The 14,901-nt window shown below is 45.0% G+C and overlaps 1 protein-coding gene across 4 annotated transcripts in view; it reads left to right on the forward strand.

The window, feature by feature from the left end:
* The window catches only part of adgrd1 (adhesion G protein-coupled receptor D1), a 249,766-nt gene that overhangs the window by 63,361 nt on the left and 171,504 nt on the right, over positions 1 to 14,901 (forward strand). For all 4 annotated transcript variants that reach the window (XM_068054587.1, XM_068054590.1, XM_068054586.1 and 1 more), the window contains one exon: positions 9,596 to 9,737. In XM_068054587.1, the coding sequence (XP_067910688.1) occupies positions 9,596 to 9,737 (142 nt within the window). The remainder of the gene's footprint in view (positions 1 to 9,595; positions 9,738 to 14,901) is intronic.

The following is a 14,901-nucleotide window of genomic DNA, read 5'->3' on the forward strand; positions in this document are numbered from 1 at the left end:
GATGATGATTGGAGGGGCAGTGATTAACGTTTGGATTTTCAAACACAAGCTTGGGGGTAGCAGGCCTTGCAGGGATACTGTAATGGGGCAAGAGTTGGAAGATCAGGCTATTGAGTGGTAGAGTATTGGGACTCTGACCATCACATGACTCAGGCAACAGCTGATGAGCAGGAGATGCTGTCGAGCAGAAGACCCTGTCGTTTATGTCGAGCTGTGCAATGACAAACAACTGCCGCAGATATGAACTCATGTCAGTGTGTTGTGAGCTTAAGTCTCACTGCACAAACTAGAGCGTATAATCCATGCCGACACTCCCAGTGCAGTACTGATGGGGTGCTGCACTATCTGAAGTGCCGTCTTTCAGATGAGGCATTAAACCGAGCCCCGTCTGCTCTCTCAGATCCCAAGGCCGTTATTTGAAGAAGAGCAGGGGAGTTCCTCCCAGTGTCCTGGCCAATACGTACCCCTCAACAAACATCACTGAAACAGATTATATGGTTATTAGATTGTTGTTTGTGGGAGCTTCCTGTGCGCAACCTGGCTGCTGTGTTTCCTACATTCCAACAGTGACTACGCTTCAAAAAAGTACTTCAGTGGCAGTGAAGAATTTTGGGATGTCCTGTGATCAGGAAAAGCTGCTGTTTAAATGCAAATCTTTCTTTCTTTGTTGTCCATCTTCTGTTGTGAACCGTAACAATGAATGGCTGAATCCCGGAAAGGTGAGATCCTGGCTCCTAGTCTCAGCAATGGTTGCTACAAGCTGAGGAAAGTCAGGCTTGTGAAATTCAATTTGAATCCATTTCAATGTTTCAAAGCTCTGTTAGTCCCACAATTTTAAGGCATTTAATGTTTCAGCTGTACATTGCAATGTTGGGGTGCGATGATATCCAGGTTTGCTCGTGCTCCCTCAGTAGTAGTAACGCACACGAGGAAGGTGTGGGGATCACTCTTGGGCCAGTCTCACAACTCTTTCTCCCAAACTAAATTCATTATTTATTTTTGGCTTTAACAGATATCTGGTTGGATTAATGTGTACTTTTCTGCTGGGAAAGGAGCCAGATTTCTGTCAGTTTATAAAAGGCTAGGAATGGAGGATCAGAACATCTGTTTGGATAAAGCCCATTTTGAAGGGACGCCCATTCCCTCAGCAGTCTGTTTGTTTATACTCGAAGCAGTCCTGGCTTTCACACGGATTACACGGTGCATTGGAAATGATTCCACAGGAACCTTTCATTGGAGAGGTGGGCGTAGGAATTGGATCACGTGACACCTGACTCCCCTGATTTTCAGGGGATAAAAGCGTGTGGATGGGCCCCATATTGCTTGTGCGGGGTTCATTCTGGATTGGCCATGCACCACACGCCATATTGGATTCGGGCACATCCAGGAAGCTCGTCTAAAACTGACATCGGACCTGTTGCAAATCGAGTTCCTAATGTCTATTCCAAGCTGCTTTCCAATAATGGATTGTGACCGTTCTCTCTGTCACAGTGCAAATGAACCAGTTTCTTTTAAAGGGATGCTTACCATGACTCGGGGCCCCGGTGTTGTGAGTCTGGATTCTATAAGTGTGCGTGGCCTGAATCTGTGCAATGAGGGAGCTGCGTGATGACTGGGTTCAGTCGTAGCACTACATACAATCTGGTGTTGCAATCTGATTTTCTTTTTATTTCTTTTCCTGCATTAACTGATTTACTGAGCAGGCTGGTTTCCTCAATGGGAACATGCTGTGTTCTACAAATTCAGAATGGCTGATAGCCCCGGGAGCATTGCTCTGATAAAGGTTAGCATTTAACATTCTGTCATGTGTGTTGCCTTTGGCTTCAGGCACTAAGCATATGTGGAGTGGGTTTCGACTGGTCCCTGGACGGTTTCTGTGTCAAAGTTAAATGAGCGAGTGGTTTGCATGTTCATGGAGCAAATGTAGATTCTTCAATGATCGAAAAAGAAACTACTTACATTTACGTACGCCTTTCACAACCTCGGGGCACCCAAAGTGTTTCACAGCCAATGAAGTACCTTTGAAATGCAGGGCAGGATTTTCTCTCTGGGCTTCTGAACTCCGCCGTCAGGCTCGAGGGGGGGTCGGAGGTTCGCATTGTGTGGGAAACAGTCACTCAGTGTGATTTTCCCCAAAGAGCTTAATTAACGGCCAGCGGGGTGGGGGGGTGGGGGGGGGTGCTCGCTGTCCAGTTAAGGACAGCAGGTGGGCTCTGAAGCTGGAGGGCCAATCAGAGGCCTTGCAGCTTGAAAGCAGCAGCAGGATGCCGTGCTGGGTAAGTGAGAGAGAGGGTGCTTCAAAATGGAGATACCGTCCCTCCAAGTTCATTAAATATAAAATTAAAAAATGGCCTTTGCAGCCGGGCCACGACTATGGGGATGAGGGGCTAGTGGGGAACCCCTCAACACGGCGGCCTGTGGCTGCTCCTGCACCCAGGCAGGCAGGGAGAGCTTCTTATCTTGCCTTGAGTGCAGCACCCCCGCCGGGAGGCAGCATCTAGATGGCTAAACTGTCCTCGCTGCCTCCAGAGACCTGAAGGCTGACTGCAAAGTCCCACTCGGCCTTCATTAATTGGCCTCAAGAGACTCTTAATGAGCTCTGTCAGCTCCCCACCCTGTGCAGACTGGTAGCCCTGCTGCCATGAACATGGTCCAAGAGGTGGGATGGATCCGGGGAACTGGCATGCTGGCCAGGGTGCTATTTTTAACGCCCGTATACCTCCACACCCGGCCTTGGCAGGAGCTAAAAATCTAGCCTGTAGTCACTGTTGTAGTGAAGGAAACGCAGCAACCAATTTGCACACAGCAAGCTCCCACAGACAGCAACGTGATAATGACCAGATAATCTGTTTTTTTTCCAGTTATGTTGATTGAGGGATAAATATTGGACAGGACACCAGGGAGAACTCCCCCGCCCTTCTTTGGAATAGTGCATCCACCTGAGAGGGCAGACAGGGCCTTGGTTTAATGCCTCATCAAAAAGACAACACCTCTGACAGTGCAGCACTGGCAGTGTCAGCCTGGATTGTGTGCTGAACTCTCTCTAATGGGGCCCAGAGCCCGATGATGTCATGTAGGCAGCCATTCCTGATGAATAGCCACCGACTAGCAAGTTGCTCCAACCTATTCTCGACCCAGGTTGTTTTGTGCTGCAGTTAGCCCTCGAGATAGTTTGATAATTATGGTTGAATCACAATAATTTCCCCTCAAGTGAATCACTGCACTGTCTGAGGAGCACAGGAGCCTTTATGTGTTACACTGAAAAAGTCCCAAAGCAATCAGAGGAGAACTTATAAAAACATGAAAAGATGAAGGGTCACTGACCTGAAACGTTAACTCTGCTTCTCTCTTCACAAACGCTGCCAGACCTGCTGAGTATTTCCTGCATTTTCTGTTTTTATTTCAGATTTCCAGCATCTGCAGTATTTTGCTTTTGTTGGAGGAGTGGGGACCTCAAATCTTGCGTGATATTAATTAAATAAGCCAGTTTATAGTCTTATGACAATTGTCGGGTTAATCATACAGTAGACCTGAATATAGAAAGTACAGAGGAGACCTAAAATATGAGAATAACAGGGGCAAAGTGGGAGAATGAGAATAGATTAGCGGCTAACGGAAAAGAGATCCCAACAGTCTTCTCAACATGTAAACAGTAAAGGGGTAGTCAAAGGAAAGGTGGGCTGATTAGAGACGAAAAGGAGATCTTCTTGTTGAGGCAGTGGGCATGTCTGAGGTATTAAATGAGTACTTTGCATCTGTCTTCACTACCGAAGAGGATGCGTCGCAGTGGTTATCACCGCAGCCTCACAGCACCAGCGACCCGGGTTCGATTCCGGGTACTGCCTGTGTGGAGTTTGCAAGTTCTCCCTGTGTCTGCGTGGGTTTCCTCCGGGTGCTCCGGTTTCCTCCCACAGCCAAAGACTTGCAGGTTGATAGGTAAATTGGCCATTGTAAATTGCCCCTAGTCTAGGTAGGTGGTAGGGGAATTGAGGGAAGGTGGGGATGTGGTAGGAACATGGGATTAGTGTAGGATTAGTATAAATGGGTGGTTGATGGTCGGCACAGACTCGGTGGGCCGAAGGGCCTGTTTCAGTGCTGTATCTCGAAATAAATAAATCTTCCCATCCTCCTTGGACATGAAGTGGTGCCAGAGAACTGGAGGATTGAAAATGTTACACCACTGTTCAAAAAGCGGGAGACGGAGAAACACAGCAACTACAGGCCAGTCAGCATAACGTCGGTGAGGGGGAAACTTTGAGACAGTTATCAGGGATAAAATTAATAGGCATTTGAAAAATTAGGGACTAATAACTGGAAGTCAACTTAGATTTGTTAACGGCAAATCATGTTTTATGAACTTGATTGAGTTCTTTGATGAGTTAACAGAGGGTTGATGAGGGCAGTGCAGTTGATTTTGTGTATGTGGACTTTCAAAAGGTTTTTCATAAAGTCCGACATAATAGACTTTTTAGTAAAATTAAAACCCCGTGTGATTATAGGGACAGTGGCTGCGCGGACACGATACTGGCTAAGGGACAGAAAGCAAAGAGTGGTGGTAAATGGTTGTTTTTCAGACTGAAGGGAATTATACAGTGGGGTTCCCCAGGGGTCAGTATCAGGACCACTGCTCTTTTTGATATATATTAATGAGCTGGACTTGAGCAAACAGGGCATAATATCAATTTGTAGATGATACAAAACTCAAATGTAGTAAACAGTGAGGAGGATGAAATTTAACACAGAAAAGTGGGAAGCGATTCATTTTGGTAGGAAGAATGAAGAAAGGCGGAGAGGCAATATAAACTAAATAGAACAATTTTAAAGGGGATACAGGACCAGGGGGTATTTGTACACATGTCTTTGAAGGTATCAGGACAAGTTGAGAAGGCTGATTTAAGAGTAAAAAAAGCATATGGGATCCTTGGCTTTATAAATAGAAGTGCAGAATATAGAAGTGAGGAAGTATGCTAAACGTTTATAAATTACTAGTTAGTCTCAGTTAGAGTATTGTGTCCAGTTCTGGGCACCACACTTTAGAAAGGATGTTAAAGCCTTGGAGAGGGTACAGAGGAGATTTACTAGAATGGAACCAGGGATGAGGAACAGTTATGTGGAGAGACTGGAGAAGCTGGGATTGTTCTCCTTAGAGCAGAGATGAGGTTAAGGGGGAGATTTAATAGAGCTGTTCAAAATCATGAAGGGTTTTGATCGAGTAAATAAAGAAAAACAGTTTCCAGTGGCAGAGGGTCAGTAACCAGAGGACACAGATTTAAGATCATTGGCAAAAGAACCAGGGGCGAGATGAAGAGACTTTTTTATTTACACAGTGAGTTGTTGTGATCTGGAACGTGCCGCCTGAAAGGACGGTGGAAGCAGATTCAATAATAACTTTCAAAAGAGAATTCGATAAATAATTGAAACGGGAAAATTTGCAGGGGTGTGAAGTAAGATTGGGGGAGTGGGACTAATTGGATAGCTCTTTCAAAGAGCAGGCACAGACACGATGGGCCGAATGGCCTCTTTCTGTGCTGTATCATTTTCTGTGCTTCTAGTTAAAGGAGTTGCCACTGGCAACAGAAGAGGCCATTCGGCCCATCCGAAAGAGCAGTTCACTTAGTGGCACTCCCCCGCCTTCTCCCCGTAACCCTGCACATTCTTCCTTTTCAGATAACAATCCAATTCCCTCTTGAAAGCCTCGATTGAACCTGCCTCCACCACACACTCTGGCATGGTGATGTGATCCATTTTGCTGTGGAGAATGAGGAGAGGCAATGACTTGCTGCATAATTACACCAGCTGTTTTTACACTACAGTTAAATAGAACAAGTCAATTTTCTAGTCGTCTTCTCTCTGTCAGATTAGCAGCTCCTGGCCGGGAAGAGTGGCTAAAGATACTGCGATTCACCTCAACGTTCCAGAGTAGGGAACAGAAAACAAATTCACCAATGCTCCTTGCTCCTGGGCCCTCCCCAGTGAGAGCGGCTGGAAGGTCTGTGTTTACAAGCTGGGTGAGAGCAGCATTAAATCCACCTTTACACCCCCAACCCCCTGTGGTTCTTTTAACCTATCAGTGTGCATCACCATCACTCAAACACACCAGTGATTGCTAGTGAGATTAGAGTGTGATTGCTGTTAGTGCTCTGATCCCACAGCCCATCACAAGTTAACAACAGACAGGGAGAGAAATTAGAGTTATGCAGAATGTACAGCAGTGTAACAGGCCGTTTGGCCCCGCTGGTCCGTGCTGTTTATGTTCCACACGAGCCTCCTCCTACCCCCTCTTCGTCTCCCCCTATCAGCATCTCCTTCTAATCCTTTCTCCCTCGTGTATATCCAACTTCCCCTCAAGTATCGATGCTAGTGCCTCTGTTCTTTTTATAATACGATAACCAGAACTGTTCGGAGTAACTCTAAATGTGGTCTAACCAAGGTTCTTTCCTAGTTTAACAATCTCAGAAAATTACTGGAAATACTCAGCAGGTTTAGCAGCATCTTTGGAGAGAGAAACAGAGTTAACGTTTCAGGTCGATGACCTTTCATCTTGCAGTTCTGACGATAGGCTCATCAACCTGAAATGTTAGCGCAGCATCTGTGGAGAGAGAGTCAGTCTGACCTGCCCGAGTGTTTTCAGCATTTTCCCTCTTTATTTCTGATTCCCAGCATCCGTAGTATTTTGCTTTTATTTCTAAACATAACCTCTGTGGTTTTCAGTTGTAGCCCTCTAGAAATGAACCCCAGTGCTTTGTTTGCTTTTTTTAATGGCTTTATTAACCTGCATCATTACTTTTAGTGATTTGTGTATCTGTACCCCTAATAAGAAAAATAGCTTGGAGGTATTCCATCAGGTTCTGGTTAGCATTTAGAGTTAAATTCATTAAGAAGCAGCTTATGTATTCTGTAGCATGTTTATTGTATCTGTAGAATTGAATCCCACTGGAGTTCTGTGCTGGAAGGATGTGTTATTTCAGTAACTCCACTTACAAGTAGCATTCCTGAGAGACACGTCTTTTGTGCTTGATGAATGGCTGTATGTGCATCTCTGCTAAACTTGGTTTAATAGATAAATGTTATCATTGAGAGTCTGCTGCAGAAAATACTTTGCATTCAAACCTTCTATTAAAATTGTGTTCTGTTTTCTATCATATGTTCTGCTTGAACAATTTTTTAAAATATAATTGTTGCTTGCTTGCCATGGAAATAATAATACTGTGTATCAAATTGGGTTTATTCAGAATCAGGAAATGGAGCAGTTTCCATTTCAAGGACCCCAGTGTTAGCATCAAACACTTCACTCTGACCTGAGCCCACTGATTAATCGATGTTCTCTTTAATTTTTCTTCGTGCGTGGCCTGTTTGCACTGCGCTGTCACTTTAAAATTGCTGTGCATCTGCACAGGTCCATCTTAAAGGGAACCTTACTTGTGCACAGCCTGTTTGGTGCACTGCGCAACATCTTTACAGCATGACTGCAGACCCGTCCAGTTTAGCTGAAATGTTGTCCTTAATGTAGGTGAAATTCACAGAATCACAGAATTGTTACAGGCCCAGCATGTCCGCACTGGCTCTCCGAAAGAGCAATTTACCAACTGCCACTCCCTCGCCTTCTCCCCATAACCCTGCAGGTAGCAATCCAATTCCCTCTTGAAAGCCTCGATTGAACCTGCCTCCACAACACACTCGGGCATAGTGACGAAATAGTACAATTTTACATAGGGCGCAGGAGCAGAGAGATCGGGCGATGTATGTATAATAATCGTTGAAAATGGCAGGACACATTGTGAGGCTGTTAAAAAAGCATATGGGATACTGAGCTTTATAAATAGTGACATAGAATACAAAAACAAGGAAGATCTGCTAAAATAGAAACAGAAAGTGCTGGAAATACTCAGAAGGTCTCACAGCATCTGTGGGGAGAGAAACAGAGTTAACGTTTCAGGTCTGTGACCTTTCATCAGAACTCATCTGTTTAGAGGGGATGTGAATGGCAGAATCATGAACACTGGCTGTCTGAAAGCAAAGGAAAGAGAGAAACAAGAGAAAAAATCAAAACCTGCAAAGAAAAACAAAACAAAATGGGGGCAGAGGTTATGATCTAAAATTGTTGAACTCAATGTTGATTCCGAAAAGCTATAAAATGAACAGTTGAAAGATAAGGTGCTGTTCCTTGAGCTTGCATTGAGCTTCATTGGAACACTGTAGGAGACCGAGGACAGAGAGGTCAGGGTGAGAGCAAGGTGGAGAATTAAGATGACAAGTGACAGAAAGCTTGGGTTCATGCTTGCGGACGGAGCAGAGATGTTCCACAAAGCGATCACCCAGTCTGCATTTGGTCTCCACAGTGTAGAGGAGACCACATTGTGAGCAGCGACTACAGTATATTACAATGAAAGAAGTACAAGTAAATCGTTGCTTCACCTGGAAGGAGTGTTTGGGGTCTTGTACGGTGAGAAGGGAGGAGGTAAAAGGGCAGCTGTTACACCTCCTGCGGTTGAATGGAAAGGTGCCGTGGGAAAGTGGGGAGGTGTTGGGGGTGATGGAGGAGTGGACCAGGGTGTAGCGGAGGGAACAATCTCTTCGGAATACTGAAAAGGGAGAGGAGGAGAAGATGTGTTGGTGGTGGCATCACGCTGGAGGTGGCAGAAATGACAGAGGATGATCTGTTGTATACAGAGGCTGGTGGGATGGAAAGTGAGGTCAAGGGGAACCCTATCATGGATCTGGGATGGAGGAGAAGGGGTGAGGGAAGAAGTGCGGGAAATGGGTCGGACAAGGTTGAGGACCCTGTCCATCACGGTGTGGGAGGGGGTGGTGGCAATGAGGACAAAGGAAGACATCAGAAGTGCTGTTGTGGAAGGTTGCATCATCAGAGCAGATGCACGGAGACGAAGAAACTGGGGGAATGGAATGGAGTCCTTACAAGAGGCAGGGTGTGAGGAAGTGTAGTCAAGGAAGCTGTGGAAGTCAGTGGGCTTACAGTGAATATCTTTCTTCACTCGATGTGTGGCTGTGAGAGACTGGATGGCTGACTGCCCCTGTGAGTGAATGTTCAGCCTGATGCGTGACTGAGCTCTGTAACACAGTGAGAGCTTGGCATTCCCATACAGGGCACTTATGACACTCAACCATATGAATGTGATTGGCCGGAAAAGACCAATTGCCCCTCAAGCCTGCCCCATCCACCATGATGGCTGAGCATTGTGACCAGATATTTCCTACCACCCCATCCCCCTGTCCACACCCCCCTGTCCCCCACCCCCATTATGGAGCTATGTCATCCCCTGCGAGAGGCAGATAAACCCAGGACTATTGCAGCAGCAAATGGTCAAGAATTTTCACTGTTGCAAAATGCTTTCTTTTGGCATCAGATTGGGGACAACATTTGGATTGACGGTGATGCATCTCACAGCCAAATAGTCACGTTCACTAGTACAGCATGGCTGTTTGGCCAAGATGCAGGAAACCTGCGAGTAGCACAAAACTGCACTCTGGGAAGTGTCTTTGAAGGAGAGAATGATATTTTGTTCTGTTTGTGTACTGTACTGGTATCATTTTTTCAAATGTTGCCTTTAACGTGCGCCATGTTCTTCCCTCTTAGAATCAGCGAATCAGTGCTTCACAAAGACCACAAGATCACCGTGACAAGTTACATCATCTCGCTGAAAATTGAACCCCCTCCATCGCTTTCTCACAACTTGTCAGGCTTCCCCCTCACCACAATAACCCTGGCCCACATACTGGTAAGTTATTGAGCAGAGCAGTCGACGGCTAAACAATGAGTGGAGTGAAGAGAAAAGAATTTAGGAGCCTTTCTGCCTTCTCTCTTTCAAGTATTCATTTAAAATATCTTTCACAGAAAGTTTACTGCAGCGCCAGGATTGTAAATTAGCGGCTGAATTGTTATAGAGATGTTTAAATGTTATAAAAACAAAGTGGGACTGATTGACAGGGAATCGTAGGGAGCCTGCTCCTTTCTGCAATTGCTTTTATTAGTTACTGCACTCGGAGGTCACAGGGAAGCTGGGATGATGGGGTTAATTCCAAGCTCACAGTGGGAGTGTGGACTGAAGAATTAAGGCAACAGTTTTACAGCTCACCCATTTTCTTTCCCATTCCCAGAAACCTATAAACGGATTCCCCATTGGTTGTGTGCCACTGGGAAATTGGCCTGGAAAATTCTGGGTCCTCTTCCAAAGTAGGGGTTGCCAACTCTCCAGGATTGCCCTGGAGTCTCCAGGAATTGAACGTTAATCTCCAGGCCAGTGCAGTGAGTAACAACCCAGAGAGAAAAATTATAGGCTGTATTCAATAAATACATTCCTTCATTTTCTTTGAACACTTCAGATTATTTGCAATACGAATGTTGGAAGTGGCTGTTTAACAGGGCAGGTGGACAGTGGGAGGCAGAGGGGCCTCTGGGAATAAGTGCAACCAGAGTTGGTAACTCTATTATGAAGGCATATGACCTTCACAAGATGGAGGCCGGGAACATCTGCTGGCATTGCTGGCAAACCGAAGGACGAAAGCCAATGGTTTTGTGTCTGGTATTTTAACGAAGTGACGTCAAATATAAATGGCCAATCTACCTTGTGTAAAAAAAACTTTATTGACACTTGAGGCTGGGGAAGGGTGTGTTCTGGAGTTTTCCGAACTTCCAAATGCTTGGAAATCTCACCAGTTGTGGGTAGCAGAGTTGGGTCTGCCAGTGGATTGCTGGTACCATATGGGTATCAGGAGCAGCTCGGCTGGGCAAGGCAGTTTAACTCTCAGAACTGTAGCAGGAGGAGGGAGATTGAAAAATGTCCTGGGAAGGGGGAGGAAGAGAGTGCCTCCAGGTCACCATGACAACCACATGAATTATTTTAAAGTAATTTACCATTCAGATTTAACAACAGAGAGGCTGGACCCAACCCACATCAGCAGCTGTTCACACTGCTGCAGGTTTTTTCAACACTCGTCCAATGTACAGGTCTCTGATCATTGAGGATACTTTCCTGGTTAATCAGTAGGTCCTATTTCAGAGTCAGCTCAGTGCGTCACATTCGCACCTCCAAGACAGGAAGTTGTCGTTCCAAGTTCCGCTCCAGAGATTTGACCATGTAATCCAGACTGACACTCCCGGCGCAGTACTGAGGATGTGCTGCACTGTCTGTGGTGCCGTCTTTCAGGAGGATACATTAAACCAAGGCCCTGTGGATATAAAAGATCTCACAGCCAATACTTTGAAGAGCAGGGGAGTTCTCTCTGGTGTCCTGGCTGATATGTCTCCCCAACCCAACGTGACTAATAAGCTAATTATCTGGTCATTATCTCATTGCTGTTTTTGGGAGCTAGCTGTGTGCAAATTGGCTGCGTTTCCTACTCTTTAAACAGTGACTACACTTCAGAAGTATTTCATTGGCTGTAAAGTGCTTTGGGACGTCCTGAGGTTGTGAAAGGTGCTATATAAATGCAAGTCTTTCTTTGGGCCTATAGTCCAGGCTACTCTCGAGTTGTCAACTGTTTCATTTCGAAGTTTTTGGTGGGCTGTTGGAGGCTTTGAAAGGACTGTGTGGAACACACATTGTGAAGGCGTTTCCAAACAAGTCCTCATACAGCAGGGTGAAAGGTTGGCAGTAAGTTACTCCACACTTGACTTACCGAAAAAAATAAATGTTGCTCCACTTGCGTCTGTTTTTTGTGCTGACACTGGTCTGTTTTAGCTTGTTACTGTTTTATGAAGTGTGAAATAAATTTTGGCTTTATTTGTGTTCATTTTAAATACCCCTCACTGGTTTTCATTCATCATCCTGTGTTAATTAGGCCAACTTTTCACAACGGGTAATGTCATTACTTAATGCTCCCAGCGCAGTCTCTCAAACTCAAATCATCTACATGCTCTCCCAGTGGGAAAGGCGTTGTGGTGGGATCCTGAGCATTAATTACCCTCCACACACAAACAAAAACTTGTATTTATATAGCACCTTTAACATAATAAAACACCTCAAAACATCACAGGAATGTTACGAAGCACAATTTGACACCGAGCCACATAAGGCGATATGAGGGCAGATGGCCAAATGCTTGGTCAAAAAGGTATGTTTCAAGAAGTGTCTTAAAGTAGCAAAGTGAGGTAAAGAGGCAGAGAGGTTCAGAGAGGGAAATCCAAAGTTAGGGTCAAGACAGCCAAAGGCATGGCCATCAGTGATGGAGTGATTAAAATCAGGGATGCAGAAGAGGCCGGAATTCGATGAGCGCAGATATCTTGGAGGTTTGTGGGTCTGAGATAACGGAGAAGGTTGATGAGGGTAATGCAGTTGATGTGGTGTATGTGGACTTCCAAAAGGCATTTGATAAAGTGCCACATAACAGGCATGTCAGCAAAGTCATAGCCCATGGAATGAAAGGGACAGTGGCAGCATGGATATAAAGTTGGCTGGGTGACAGGAAACAGACTGTAGTGGTGAATGGTTGTTTTTTGGACTGGAAGAAGGTGTACAATGGGGTTTCCTAGGGATTGGTGTTAGGGCCACTGCTTTTCTTGATCTGTATGAATGACCTAGACTTGGGTGTACAGGGCACAATTTCAAAATTTGCACATGACACAAAACTTGGAAATATTGTGAACTGTGAGGAGGGTAGTGATGTTGTCATGCAGGCCCTCACCTGCCAAGCATGAGGCATATTAATTTTGCCATATGGACATTAAATTTCAAACTGTTGTTGAAGTGAAGAAAGGACTTGCTTTAAAAAATTGTCAGTTCTTGGTTGGAAAGTCATTTGCATATTAACAGACCATGTTTGGAAGGCCAACGCACCCACTCCCTGACACATTCAACCCACAATGGACTTTTGATCACCAGACATTGAAGGTGGGGGAGCTCACATTCCAGGGTGACTGCTAAGATGGCCGAATACATAAATGGACATGGTCAAAACAGCTAGTCACATGACTAACCTGCTGGGCAACCTGAGTTTTTGTACAATTTCAAATCAGTTTGGGCAGAAAGCAGAATACTCCTGGACTGAGAAGATCTCTCCTGGCTGGCTCGCCACAGCCTCTCCTGTCTGCCTGCTCCCATTTCTTTCTTACAAGCCTCTGAATCCACTGAAGACACATGAACCCCAAAAGAGAAAAGTCTCCTACAGTGAACAAGGTTTAAGAAGAATACTGGGCCCCATTGAAAAGCAAGATCTGCCTACAGTCAAGGACTCGAAGAACCGTAACAAAATCTCTTCAGATATTGCCTCAAACCTTTCCACTTTATTTTTCTTTTGCTCTTCTCTGTCTCTACTTGCATGTGTGTTTCGCATATGCATGCTAGCGTGGGTGTGTCGTTTACCTGTAGGCGTTAACCGAATTAGAGTTTAAGTTTAATAAATTTCAACTTTTCTTCTTTAAACCTAAGAAAGCCCGTTTGTGCTGGTTTCTTTGCCTTATAATTGGAAAGAGGTGAACAAGGATTCACCAAGGGGGAGCTAAAAACACAGTGTTTAAAATTAAAACCCTGTTATGGTAGGACCAGGTGAAGGTTGAGAGGGAATCCTAGACCTCTTTCTCACCTGGTCGTAACACTGTATAAAACACTGGTTTGACCTCAACTGGAGTATTGCATCCAATTCTGGACATGACACTTTAGGAAGGCTGTGAAGGCATTAGAGAGGATGCAGAAAAGATTTACAAGAATGATTCCATGGATGAGGGACATCAGTTACACAGGTAGACGGGAGAGGCTGGGGTTGAGAGGAGATTTTATGGAGGTGTTCAAAATTATGAGGGATCTGGACAGAGTAGATAGGGAGAAACTGTTCCCATTGGTGGAAGGGTTGAGAAGCACAGGACTCAGATTTAAGGTGATTGGCAAAAGAACCAAAGAGTGACATGAGCAAACAATTTTTACGCAGTGAGTGGTTAGGATCTGGAATGCCTTGTCTGAGTGTGTGGTGGAGGCAAATTCAATCATGGCTTTCAAAAGGAAATTTAATAATTATCTGAAGAGAAAACATTTGCAGGGCTAAGGGGAAAAGACGGGGAGTGGGACTAGCTGTATTGTTCTTCCTGAGAGTTGGCACAGACACGACAGGCAGAATAGCCTCCTTCTGTGCTGTAACCATTCTACGATTCTGTGGAAGATATTACAGAGATAGGGAGGGATGAGGCCATGGAGGAACTTGAAATCAAGGATGAGAATTTTAAAATCAATACATTGCCGGTGTCATGCAGGACCCCACCTGCCAAGAATGAGACACATTAATTTCACCACATGAACATTGATTTTTAAACTGTTACTGGAGTCAAGAAAAGAACGTGTTCTTTAAAAAAACACCAGACCCTTGACTGGAAAGACATTTGCATAGTAACAGACAGTACTTGCCACTCCCTGCTCCAATTTAATCCACAATGGACTTTTGATTACCAGACGTTGAAGGTGGAGAGGTTAGCATTCCAGGTTAGCTGCTAAGATGGCCGAATACGCAAACAGATGTGGTCAGACCAGTTTAGTCACATGGCTAACTGGCTGTTGGACTTTTTTGAATTTGAGCATGCCACAGAGTTTTAAAAGTCAGAAAGCTCTTTGCTCCTGGACTGAGAACACCTCTCTCCTGTCTGTTCCCATCTCTTTCTCATGGAACTGAAGACCCATTGAAGACACATGAACCCTAAGAGAGAAAAGTCTCCTACAGTGAACAAGCTTTAAGAAGAATACTGGGCCCCAACGAAAAGTAAGACTACCTACAATCAAGGACTCTACAGCGAGCTCGAAGCACAGTAACAAGCCCCCTTCAGATATTGCCTCAAACTTCTCCACTATTTTTCTTCTGCTCTTTTCCGTCTCTATTTGCATGTGCGTATCGCGTATGCATGCAAGCGTGGACATGGCGTGTATACATAGGTGTTAACCGAATTAGAGTTTAAGTTTAATA

Source organism: Heterodontus francisci, chromosome 23 (assembly GCF_036365525.1).
Source record: "Heterodontus francisci isolate sHetFra1 chromosome 23, sHetFra1.hap1, whole genome shotgun sequence".
Lineage (NCBI taxonomy): Eukaryota > Metazoa > Chordata > Chondrichthyes > Heterodontiformes > Heterodontidae > Heterodontus > Heterodontus francisci.